The following is a 13,761-nucleotide window of genomic DNA, read 5'->3' as shown; positions in this document are numbered from 1 at the left end:
TTTTTTTTTTTTTTTTTTTTTAATTCATCGTTGTTGGTGTTAGGTGCCATTGAATCAGCTCCAACTCATAGTGAACCTATTTACAACAGAATGAAACACTGCCCAGTCCTGCACCATCCTCACAGTGCTTGTGATGAGCCCTTCATTGCAGCTACTGTATCAATCCATCTTATTGAGGGTCTTCCCCTTTTTCCCTTACTCTCTACTTTACCAAGCATGATATCCTTCTCCAGAAAATAGTCCCTTCTGACAACATGACCAAAGTAGATGATATGGAGTCAGGCCATCCTTGCTTCCAAGAAGCATTCCAGCTAAACTTTTTCAAGGACAGACTTGTTCATTCTTCTTGCAGTCTATGGTATTTTCAATATTCTTCACCAACACCATAAGTCAAAGGTATCAACTCCTCTTCAGTCTTCCTTATTCATTGTACAGCTTTCACAACCATATGAAGTGATTGAAAACACTATGGCTTAGGTTAAGCACACCTTAGTCTTCAAAGAGACATTTTTGCTTCTTACCACTGTAAAGAGGTCTTTTACAGCAGATTTGCCCAGTGCGATAATGACACCTGATTTCTTGACTGCTGCTTTGATGGGTGTTGATTGTGGATCCAAGTAAAATGAGAACCTTGACAACTTCAATCTTTTCTCCATTTTTCATGATGTTGTTTATTGGTCCAGTTGTGAGAATTTTTGTTTTCTTTATGCTGTGGTCTAATCCATACCGAAGGCTATAGAAGGCTATAGTGTTTCATCTTCATCGTTAAGTGCTTCAAGTCAAGTCATCTTCACTTTCAGCAAGCAAAGTTGTGTCATCTGCATATCACAGGTTGTTAATATGTCTTCCTCCAATGCCAATGCCAGATTTTTTTTTCATATAGTCCACCTTCTCAAATTATTTGCTCAGCATACAGATTGCATAAGTATGGTGAAAGGATACAACCCTGACACACACCATTCCTGATTTTAGACCATACAATACCCCCTTGTTCTGTTCAAAGAACAGCTTCTTTGCCTATGTATAGGTTCCTCGTTAGCACAATTAAGTGTTCTGGAATTCCCATTCTTCTCAACGTTATCCATAATTCGTTATAATCTACAAAGTCAAAAATCTTTGCATAGTCAATAAAACACAGGTAAACATCTTTCTGGTATTCTTTGCTTTCAGCCAAGATCCATCTGACATCAGCAATGATATCCCTTGTTCCACACCCTCTTCTGAACCCAGCTTGAATTTCTGGAAGTTCTCTGTCAATATACTGCTGCAACCATTGTTGGATTATCTTCAGCAAAATTTTACTTACATGTGAATGGAGCTCTGGTGATGTAGTGCCGAAGACATTTGACTGCTAACCAGAAGGCTGGTGGTTCAAATCCACCAGCCACTCCTCAGAAGGAAGGTTGGACAATCTACTTCCATAGTGATACCGCCTGGGAAACCCAAGGAGGGGTGGCTAGGAGTCAGAAATTGACTCAACAGTAGTGAATTTTTTTGGTTTAGTAATATTAATGATATTGTTTGATAATTTCCACATTCTGTTGGATCACTTTCTTTGGAATGTGCAAAAATATTGATCTCTTCCAGTCTGTTGTCCAGGTAGCTGTCTTCCAAATTTCTTGGCATAAATGAGTAAGCACCTCCAGTGCTCCATCTGCTTGTTGAAACGTCTCAATGGGTATTACATCAACACCTGGAGCCTTGTTTTCTGACAATTTCTTCAGTGCAGCTTGGACTTATTCCTTCAATACCTTTGATTCTTGTTCATATACTACCTTCTGAAGTAGTTGTATGTTGATCAATTCTTTTTGGTACAGTGACTCTGTATTTCTTCCATCTTATTTTGATGCTCCCTGCGTTATCCAATATTTTGCCCATAGAATCCTTCAATATTGTAATTTGAAGATTGATTTTTTTTTTTTCTTCAGTTCTTTCAGCTTGAGAAATGGTGAGCATGTTCTTCCCTTTTGGTTTTCTAATTCCAGGTCTTTCCACATGTCATTAGAAAAACGGAAATTCTATTTCATAAAAGAATTATCTTTTTATAGTCAGTGTATTTTGTACATTGTTTCTTTTCCTTAGATATTGCCCTATTATATTATAAAGGGTGAGAGGAAATTAGAAAACATTGAAAAAGATGTTGCATGTGTTCAATGGTAGAATTCTTGCCTACCATGAGGGAGATGTGCATTCAGCTCCCAGTCAATGTACCTCAAGCACAGCTACCCCCTTTCCATCAGTGGAGGTTTCTTGATGTGATGCTGAACATGTTTCAGTGGAGTTTCCAGACTGAAAAAAAAAAAAAAAAAAACTAGGAAGGAAGGACTGGCTATCTGCTTTCGAAATATCAGACAATGAAAACACTATGGATCATAACAGTTTAATCCCATTGTGGATAGGGTTGTCGTGAGTCAGGGGCCTACTTAATGTTAGCTAACAACAGCAACAATGTCCTTTACATATCTTAAAATGTCTTGTAGGCCATGCACAGTGCTAAGAATATCATATAATCATAGAATATCATATAATCAGTAAGCAATAGTTAATGTTATCTGTGAGAGCTCTGGTAGTATAGTGCCTAAGGCAATTTGAATGCTAACCAGAAGGCTGGCGGTTCAAACCCAGCAGCCATTCCTTGGAAGGAAGACTGGGCAATCTTTCCATAGAAATACTGCCTCAGAAACCCAAGAAGAGGTCGTTATGAGTCAGAATTGACTCAATATCAATGAGTTTGTTTTTGTTTTTGTTTTTTGGTATGGGATGTTATCTGTATTGTCTCATTTAATATTCATTACATGATAAAAATTGTATTTGAAAATTAAGATATTGAGGTGCAGAGGACAAACATTTTGCCCAGGGATGTGAAATTAAATTTCAAACCCAAAGCTGCCTGATTTCAAAGCCCATGCTTATTGTACTAAATTATGCTGTGAGATATCCCTACCTCTACCTATTCAGAGTTCTCCTGTTCTCTCTTGTTTTGAACTCTCTCTTTCATCATCCTTCCTCCTTAAAGCTCTTTCCACCAGCATTAGATATACTTCAGCTTCCACCTTATTATTCTTCCCATTGCAATCATAAAAATATACTTTAAAATTATTTATTAGACCCTTGTATCAAAAAACATACAGTCAGTGAATAGTATATAAGTTTAATAGATATTTATTATTTTAAATAATGTTTCTTTATTTGGTGAAATGATTTCAAACTCATAAATCCAGTGTTTGTCAAAAGGTAGAAGACATGGCTTATGCCTATGAGTGAAAATTACTGTAAAGGAAAATTAAATAAGCTGTCCAATTTTTATTCTGTTTATGTGAAAGCAAAATTGTTTTAGTTATCTAGTGCTGCTATGGGAGCTCTGGTAGCATAGTGCCCAAGGCACTTGACTGCTCACCAGAAGGATGGCGGTTCAAACCCACCAGCCACTCCTCAGAAGGAAGGTTGGGCAATCCTACTTCCGTAGTGATATTGCCTCGGAAACCCAAGGAGGGGTCGCTATGAGTTGGGGCTGACTCGACGGCAAATAACAACAACAACAACAACAAGTGCTGCTATAATACAATAGAAATACAAATTTATATTTTCACCATTTTTTCATAATTAGAAGTCCAAATTCAGGGTGCTGGCTTTACGGGAAGACTTTCTTTGTCTCTTCTAAGATTTGGCTCCTGGCCAATCTCTCTTCCCCCATTTCTTCCCAAGCTTTTTTTGCTTGCTTGCTAGCTTAATATTTTTTTTTTACATCTCTAAAGAGGTTAAATTAAAACATACCCTACCTTATTCCTGTCTCATTAACACAACAAAATAACCCATTCCTAAATGGGATTATAAAACAGGCATAGAGACTAGGATTTACAACATATTTTGGAGGGAACTGATATAATCCATTGGAAGAATACATATTAAATTTTTTAAAAAGTCTTAAAGAATATAATAACCCATGTACTTTTCTTGCATTATGTATTTAGTTATTCATTACGTAGTAAGAAAATAGCACTCTTTTTTAAGCAATATCATGGATGAAATAAAGCAATTAAAATATATATGTAACATCTATGATGTGTAATAGGAGCACTGGTGGCGTAGTGCCTAAGGCACTTGACTGCTAACCAGAAGGCTGGCGGTTCAAATCCACCAGCAACTCTTCAGAAGGAAGATGGGGCAATCTACTTCTGTAGTGATACTGCTATGGAAACCCAAGGAGGGGTCGCTATCAGTTGGGTCCAACTCGATGGCAAACAACAACAATAACAACGATGATGTGTAATGGTTACATGTTCAGGAAACTTCAGTTACTTTTAGAGAAAAAACTTTTGCATAATGAACAACAAAAAAAAAAAATCCATGCAGTAATATAATCTTTGGAAATTCAAGTGTTTGTGTTTTAACATGAAGGAGATTAATTTCTAAAGTCATTTCCTGAGACACTCAGCTTGCTAAATACCTGGGAGACTCTATTCTGTCTGGAAGTGTTTTCTCTAACTGATGCAAAATACCAAGAAAACAACTGTTCCATTTTGTGTATTTGATGGATTTTTTTCAATCTATAATTTATTAGTGTTTAATATATACCAGGCTTTGTACCCAAAAACCAAACTTACTGCAGTTGAGTCAAATCTGACTCATAGTGACCCTTCCTTGGGTTTCCAAGGCAGTAAGTATCTCTACGGAAGCAGATTGCCCAGTCTTCCTTCCAAGTATTGGCTGGTGGCTTTGAACCGCCAGCCCTCTGGGTAACATGCAAATGCCTTAGGCACTATGCTACCAGGCTTTATAGTAAAGTTTATATTCATTATCTCACTTATTCTTCTCCACAATGCTAAAAGGTAAGTATTATCATCACTATGCAGATGAGAAAACATTCAGCTGACAACAGATTAGTCTAAATATAACTTATTGATATTTTTCTTAAAATTTTAAATCTTTAGGGCTTAAATTTAGATGGTTCATAGAGTTCAGTAGTCAGACTTTTTAAAACACCTTATATTCAGAGTTATCACATTTTCTGCGTCATATACAGCAACACTTTGGGGGCCCTTTTACCTATTTTTTCTATAAAATTTATAAGTTTATCTGCAGTAAGTATTGTAGGAAGGAAAATGGAAGATAGTTCAGACAGTTCAAAATAGCCACTACAGAGAAAAGGAAAAATTTCTAGGCAGCATTGGCATCAAGCTGTGGTGAAAGAATATGAATTACAGCGATAGGATTTTGAGTTTTTTAAGGCAGCCCTAAAATTCCTTATTATCCCAGGAGAACTCAATAGATGAGAAAGAATAATGTAATAACCAGTACTACAAACATAAAGGATAATCTCCTGTCTGAAATGTGAGTGAGACTCTAGAAGAGGCAGCCTGGAATCATATGCTGGAATTACTTCTAGTTTCCCTTGATTGAATTACTGTTTATGTGATTTTAAATCATTGTTCAAAGCAGTTACACAGACTGATCTTGAACTGAATTTCACAGATATTTTAATGGGTACCTAAGTAGTAGGCCTATGGTATACAAAGGACCAAAACCACATCCAGTACAATGTACAAGAACGGATACTGGTGAGACCACCCAACTGACTCAGGGGATTTCTGATTCAAGTTGTTTCCACGACTTCTTTTTTGCATGTAAAGTTTCTATCTTCTAGTTTGACTGCAAAAATCAAGCAAGTTTATAGAAGTGTGTGAAACTCCTTTTCTAAATGTGTTTTGAAAAGGTTCCCTGGCAACTGTGTTGGATTTGCACACAACAGCTCTCCTCTTCTTTCATGATGAGAACTAATTTCTTTATAGTACTGCATATTTGAAGTTTCTATACCACTGTAGGCACCTGGTGATAAGGCCTGTGACTTACTTCCTGGATATTATAAAGCAAAATTGAACAGTACTGGAGCTATTTTTGAAAACAGTTACATGACTTGTAAGTGAAAAAGAGCAAGACAAAATTGTATATACAGCATAATTACAGCTCAGATTCTTAAAAGGTAATTATATAGAGAAAACAAAAAGAGCATCAAAATGTCAACTGTAATTATCTCCCAGTGGTGGAAATATAGATTTTTTTTCTCTTTTTTGTTATTTTTTGTTTCATCCATATTTTATATAATGAGTATGTATTTTCATAAGTAAAAATTAAGCAATTATAAATAAATAAAAGCAACCATAGAGTAACTTCTTCATATGTAGACAGAAATATTGTTCTGTTTTGTTTTGCTTTTAATTTTTATTGTGATTTTGGTGAAAGTTTACAAAGCAAATTCATTTTCCATACAGCAGTTCATACATGTTTTGTCTCATGACATTCACTGAAATTCCCCACAATGTAACAGCTCTCTTCCCACTTCCCCTTGTAGTTATCGCTTTCCTGTGTCTTTCCCTCTCATGCACTTCTGCCCCACAAGCTGTCTCCCTATGCAAACACTGCCTTTCTATTCTCCCATGATTGATCTCTCCAAGGAGTGTGTCTACCTAAAGTAAATGTTCATCCCATATGCCTGTTTGTTGTTTGGCTGGAAGCCACATGAGTGAGTTCAGTTCCATACCTGAAGGGTGGCTAGGGACCATAGTCTCAGGGGTCTTAACAGACTCTATTAGACCAGGAAACTTGGTCTTTTTTCATGATTTTGAGTTTTGTTCCACACTGTTCTCCCACTCTATCCAGGATGTCCTGCACCGATCCCCCTCTGAGTGGTTGACAATGGTAGCTGGGCACCATCTTGTTCTTTTCATCTCATGGTCATATAGGCTGAAGATCGCATGGTCTTCCAGTCCCTTGGACTAATTGTTTCCATGCTGGACAGAAATATTGTTGCATGCATTTAAATAACACAAGGAAATCATAGAAACTGGTTTGTCTTTCCTCAATAGCCTTAAACACAGAAAGATGATGTTCAATTTCCAATATTGCAAAATAAATTCAATGGCAATAAAAAAGGGAAGGGTATTTTAAATTCCTTATAAAGAGTAATTTGCAATATTATTAAATTTGGGGTGAGGAATTCCTATTAGAATTTGAGTAAATTCTTAGCTTTTTGGAGAAATATTTTGTCACTAACTTCCATTATGTTAGCAGAAACTTTAGCTTTTCAGAATTAGACTCAGAATTGAAAGATTCTAACAACAGTGACCTATCCATTCCAGGATACAATATATTAACAGCTAAATATTGTTTTCATTAAAAGCAGTATTCAAAATAAAGGTGCATTTATGCATATAAGGTTCATGTTTCATTCTTCTCTCCTTTTTTAGGTGGTATACAATGAAGTCACAGAGTTACAAGGACATGTCTTAATGCTTGTTGTGAAGAGTAAAACCACATTTGTAGGAGCAATTAACATCCAACTTGGTAGTGTACCGCTCAAAGAAGAAAAATGGTATCCACTAGGAAATAGTATAATTTGACCATTGCTATGAACATATGCATTATTTATTAACTACCTTTTTTTTCCACATCTAAGCCTCTCTATCACATGAACAAGATATCTTTGCTAAGATAGCATAGGGTACTAAGGACACAAGAAAAAGAAATCAGAATGAATCTTTTGTAATTATCTATACTTTACCTGCATTTTCAGTGTTTACTTAGAATATTTTCTCCTTAAATGGAGTACCAATTAATTGTGATATTCAATATGTAAGATAGAAAAAAATTTAATTTTATACATTTTTTAAATCAAATATATGTTCACATTTTGTTTCAATTATGTATTTATAGTTAAAAGCAATATTTTTAATGTATTTCCCAAGAAAGACAAATAAATAAAGCTCATCAGTTAATTCAAGACGTAAGCATTACTGCAACATATTTTTTAAATTTAAAATATGTATATAAATCTATATATCCACTTATAATTCTACTTTTTTAAAGGAATTGGTAAACTATAAATTATCACCTAAATCCATTATTGCAAACTCCTAATTTCTGCCCTCCAAGAAAAATCTTGGTTTTTGCACAGCAAGTATTTTCCTTATTACTCCTGACCACATCTTCATACTCATCATGACCTGAGTCAAATAACCCTACAGTTATCCACTTGCAAAGTGGATACAACCTATTATGCCATATTCTTCAAGAGATTCAAATGGAAGTTTAAAAAATAAAGTCCTGCCATTCAAATTACTTAAAAATTGTTTTCAACCTTGCTTCAATTCAATATTTTATTGTGAATTTTTTTAAAAAAAAATACACTTTTCTATGCTATTTCATCAAGATGACCAGGGAAAAACCAAAAAAAAAAAAAAACCCACTGCTGTCGAGTTGGACCCAACTCATAGCAACCCCTCCTTGGGTCTACTTGTCTACAGAAGTAGATTGCCCAATTTTCCTTCTGACGAGTGGCTGGTGGGTTTCAACCAACAGCCTACTGGTTAGTAATCAAATGCCTTAGACACTATGCCACCAGAGCTCCTACAAGATGACCGTATAAACATGTAAAAGTCTATATGCTCATTTGTTGAAAAATATTTGAATGCCTGGTATGGTCTGGTGTGATTTCATTTGAAAAACATTTGATGTAACTCTCTTTCTAGCAAAACTCTTCACAACAATCTCTATATTCTGACTCCAGTTTTTCTCCTGACATTTATTCTCAAACCCATTCCAAGTAGACTTTTGCCCCCACCACTTGAACAAAACTCTTTTTGCCAAGATCACCAATGACTTGCACATAGCTAAATTCAAAGGTCAATTTTCATTCCTTGTCTGTGTTTTTGATTTTTTTTAATCTGTGTTTTTGTTTTCAGCCCTTATCTGTGTTTTAAGGAACTCTGATGGCATAGTGGTTTAAAATAATAAGCTTTTAGCCAAAAGGTTGTTGGTTTGGACCCACCAATTTCTACCACTCTGTGGTAGAAAGATGAGACAGTTTGCTCCTGTAAAGATTTACACACTTACCCCATGGGGCAGTTCTGTGTTTTTGACACAGTAACTCTATCTTCCTTGTCATACTTTCTTCACTTGGCTTCCAGGATACTTCACCCTCTTGTTCTTTCCTTCTGTAACATAGATCCCTACTTCCTACTCTTCTTTTGGAGAACATCTTCTCCACAACCCCTAGTGTTGACATGTGGAAGGGCTCACTCCTTGGTCTTTTTCTGCATCAAGCGTTGCTTGCTTATAATCTCATCTATTGTCATTCATTTAAATCTTATCTATATGTTGATTATTCTAAAATTTATAGCTCCATCTCAGAATCTCTCCCAAATTCCAGTTGAGTAGCAAATTGCCTACTCAGTGTCCCCACTGGGATCTCAAATTCAATATGTCCAAAACTGAACTCTTGATCTTTTCAAAGAAAAACTGTTTTATCCATAGCTTCCCTGCCTCAGTGAATAGCAAAAAATCAGCTGTTAAACTGTTCAGAACAAAAAAGCTTGAAGTCATTTTTTTATTTTTATTTTTCTCTCTCTCCTCCTTCTCTCCCTCCCTCTCTCTTTTCCTCTCTCAATCCCATTTATCCAGAAATTCTACCCTCAAAATATATCCTGAATCTAACCACTTAATCACTATCTCCACTCTATCTCTCTGGTCCAAGATACTTTTTTTTTTTTTTTTTCCTGGATTACAGTTGCCAGTTTACAGTTCTTGGTTTTGTGCTTACCCTGACTGCTTATAGTAGATTCTCAACACACCAACTGAAGTGATCCTTTTTAAATCTAAGTCTGACATATCATTCTTCAGTTCAAAACACTGTAAAGGCTTCTAATCTCAAAGTAAAAGCCCAAGCCTCTAAAACGACCTAACAGGCCCCATATAATCTGACTTTAACTCCAACTAAATCCCCCTGTGCTCATAACACTCAAGGCATACTGGCCTTCTTCCTGTCTCCTGAACATGCCAGCCATGCTTGGTGTCTTTGATCAAAAGCAACTTCTGCCTAAAATGTGATTTTCATCCCATATATATCCACTTGGCTAAATCCCTCACCTTTTTCAAGACTTACTCAAATGTCTCCATCTCTTTTAGGTTTGTCCTATATAATAACGTGCCCCACCTTGTCCCCAGATATACAACAGATCCTTCCTGTTCTGCTCTCCTTTTTCCCTCATACACTTATCACCTTTGAACATTCTATACAAGTTACTTGTCTATTTAGCTTATTGTTTGTGTCCTCTCCCTCCACTAGACAATAAACCCCAACACTGTAAAGATGTTTTTCTCACTGACAGTAAAGTCTTAGATCAGGCAAAAGGAGTTCTTTCCCTGGAGCCTTCCCCATAAAGAATCTTGTCTTCTCCAGTTGTGACTTTTAGCCACACATAGAAGTCTTATTCTAGACTACATTCCAGTACATGGACCTCAGAATTCCCTGCCTGAACAGCCTTTGGGGACCTCTTCTTTCACTCCATTCCCTTGACAGCAAACTGTACCATAAGTGCCTGCATGCCTAGATGTTCTGGGGGCCACAGGGACTATTTTTAGGGAATGTAGATGCAGCTTGAATGTCCCAGCTGGATTGTCCACCAACATGTGCATGAAGCCACCACAGTTCAGGAAGGATCCAGGGGCAGGAAGAAAAGCAGTGCATACAGGCAGCTGGGGGCCAGAGGTCAGGTCCTTTTAGGCCACTGTAACCCAGTATGGATCACCAAGGAGTTCAAGAATTCAGAATGAACACCCAACATTTTAGTGTTTATGAAGGTATGTGTGTCATGATAAAAGTATAAAACATAATTAACAGCTTATTTTTATTTATTTTTAACTTTTACATTTATGCATTTGGTATGTAGAGCTTGATTTGTTGTCTTATTCCAGCCCCACAAATATCTGGCACATAATTGATGCTCAATAAATAATTGTTGAATTAATGCTTAAATAAATAATTGAATGATACATCTGTAAGCAGTAAAGGCAAGGTCTCTAATCTTAACTTACATTCATATAATGTTTTAGACTTCCTTTAGCATTTTTGTATGCTGAATTTCATTTGTTTCCTACAAGACATCTATGAGGTAGGAAAAGGAAGGAATTGTGTCTCTAGAGAGTGATAACATTCAAATGTCTTATAGCAGCATAACCTTTCTATTCAAATGAAATCTTAAATGTAAAATGAATATATATTAAGTGGGTATGAGGAGCTTGAAATATTGTACAATTGGCCACCCCATCAACACCTCTAAATCCCTCCCATTCTTATCTGCAAAGTTTCCTAAGAAACTTCCACAGAAAACTAAGGCATCTGAAAGCAGCAAAGCTCTAGAGGAAACCAAAGATATTAACTGACTACCAATATTATACAACAAAGTTGTCATAGTAACAGAGGCCCCCTCCAAGCAAATATGGTTAAAGGTCAGGACTTGACTCCCAAAGGAAACAGATGATTGAGTAGGAATCCCTAACTACTTATTACCAGGCCCAAAAGTGAATACTTGATAGCAATGAGAAAATTCTAGTTACTAAAGCAATTTCCCAGCAACTTTATCCTCCATTCTGTGACAGAGTGTAACAACTTTAGGTATAGTTTATGTTCTAACACATGATCTTGTATTCTCTCAATACATTTTAGGTAAGCTTCAGAAAGACTATAGGGGCCAGCACAATAGTAACACAGAAGCTTTCAGTGGCCTAGGACACATGGCTAAGATCTTAGGCTTTGATAACCACGAGCACTTCAATATTTTAACCTTGGTGGTTTGTAATGACTTATATTGTACCAAGAGAATGTAGCATACAGTATTAATGAGTATAGTCCACATAATATTTATCCTTGAAATAAAATAAACAATAAGGAAAAGATAACCTTTTTTATTTTTTTTAATAAGCTTTGTAAATATTAAGTGATAAGAGTATATTGGCTGCTTTCTTTAATAGATTTCTCAGCCACATCTCAAACTGCAAGGCCAGAAACTTGAACAGTGACTGAATTCAAAATGTGCTACAAACTCTAGTAAAGTTGTCGCTTAAAAGTCTTCGTGCCAGACACTGGTATGCTGGCTGCCAGATCAACTTCTCCAAATTGTGTTGCTTGTGTGTGTGTGTGTGTGTGTGTGTTTGCTATTTTGAAGTGACTTTGGGATGAAAGAAGAACTAAAGATGAAACCAAACTAGAATTCCTGTGACTTCAGTAGCTCAACACCATCTCAAGGAGATTCTGGGCTTAGTAATGAAAGAAACTGATTCTGAGAGTTCAAAGATTCAAACGATGGCTGCAATCATAGAAGGAAAGTAGATTGTGTTTGTATTTAAAACAGAAGGAATAGGAATTCTTTACAAAGAAAATATATCTCTTCCTGGGCTGACATCAAGAAATAACCAACTGAGATTTTTACATGTCCAAAAGCTGAGAAAGTCATATAAAGACTTTAGCCATCAACTTCTGGCTCTGTGATTCCAAATTACCTGAACTACAAGAAGGAACTGGAGTAGTTTGAAATATAGTCTTACTTCTTACTTTCAGAACAAAGGTAGCAGTAGAAGGAAAATAAAATAGAAGATAACAAACTGAGTAGTAAAAAGAAAGATATTTCCTTAAAAAGAAAGTTTGGAATCTTAAAAGACAGGCTGGATTGCAAAGCTAAACATAAACTTCCCATATAATCCAGCAATTACACTCCTAGGTATTTACCCAAATGAGATGTACGTCCACATGAAAACCTGCACATGGATGTTTGTGGAATTTTTATCTATAATTATCAAAAATTGGAAGCAACCAACATGTCCTTCAGTAGGTGAATGGATAAACAAACTGTGCTTCAGCCATACAGTGGAGTATTATTCAACAATAAGTGAACTATCAAGCCATGAAAATACTGGGAATGGAGGAACCTTAAATGTGTATTTCTCAGTGAAAGAAGCCATTCTGAAAAAGCTACTATTGTGTGATTTGAAGTACATGACATTTTGGAAAAGACAAGACTGTGTTGTTAGGTTGTTAGGGGTTGTTGAGTCAATTTCAATTCATAGAGACCAGTGAAAGATCAGTGGTTGCCAGAGGCTCAGGGGCAAGGAAAAAGGATAAATACATAGAGAAAACAGGACATTTTTAGGGCTTTGAAACTATTCTGTATGAGACTCTCAGTTGTGGACATATGACATTATGCATTAGTCCAAAGCTTATAGAACTGTACAAATATACAAGTTGTGAATCACACTGTAAACTCTGGGCTTTAATTAATAGTGTATCAATATTATTTGACCAGTTGTACCGACTGTACTACAGTAATGCAAGATGTTAATAATAGGAGAAACAGTGTGCAGGGGGAGGGGGATATATAGAAACTCTGTACTTCCTGTATTTTCTATAAATCTAAAACTCCTCCAAAAAATAAAATTTATAAAGAAAAGACAGATTGGACATATATGAAGGGGAAATGAGATGCTGAGAGCTAGGAGGAAAAACTACAAAGTAGGAAAGGAAACATACTCAAGTCTAGCTTCACTTAAAGAAGGTAATAGAAAAGGACAATAAGTTTTAGTTAACAGTTCAAAAAGGAAAACTCGTACCTAAAAAATTCTTTCCTAGGAAAAATCTTGCAGAGCAGATGTGATGATGTCCCACAGAGACTTAGGATCATAATTTTTAAAAAAATATTACCTCTTAAAAGTTACTGTCAAATCGGTTTCAATTCAAGGCAACGTTATGTATAACAGAATGAAACATTGCCCAGTGCTGCATCATCTTCATGAACAATTTGATAATCATCCCTTCAAGCCTGGGGAATATCTTCCATGTGGTCAAGAATATCTGGTCAGATTTAAAAAAGAAATCACAGGAGGATTGATATAAAATAATCAAGGAATTATTGTTGAGTTTCAAATTACAAAAGT

General features: G+C 35.9%; 1 protein-coding gene across 1 annotated transcript in view; it reads left to right on the top strand.

Moving 5' to 3' along the window:
- The window catches only part of PIK3C2G (phosphatidylinositol-4-phosphate 3-kinase catalytic subunit type 2 gamma), a 654,890-nt gene extending 647,493 nt beyond the window's left edge, over positions 1 to 7,397 (top strand). The window contains exon 32 of the mRNA XM_007944442.1: positions 7,245 to 7,397. Coding sequence (XP_007942633.1) covers positions 7,245 to 7,397 — 153 coding nt within the window. The remainder of the gene's footprint in view (positions 1 to 7,244) is intronic.
- The last annotated feature ends 6,364 nt before the right edge of the window (positions 7,398 to 13,761 follow it).

Source organism: Orycteropus afer, unplaced genomic scaffold (genome assembly GCF_000298275.1).
Source record: "Orycteropus afer afer isolate SDZICR_OR568_19922 unplaced genomic scaffold, OryAfe1.0 scaffold00126, whole genome shotgun sequence".
In the NCBI taxonomy this organism is placed as follows: domain Eukaryota; kingdom Metazoa; phylum Chordata; class Mammalia; order Tubulidentata; family Orycteropodidae; genus Orycteropus; species Orycteropus afer.
Note: the sequence above shows the minus strand (reverse complement) of the source record. Positions and strands in the feature narration are given on the sequence as shown.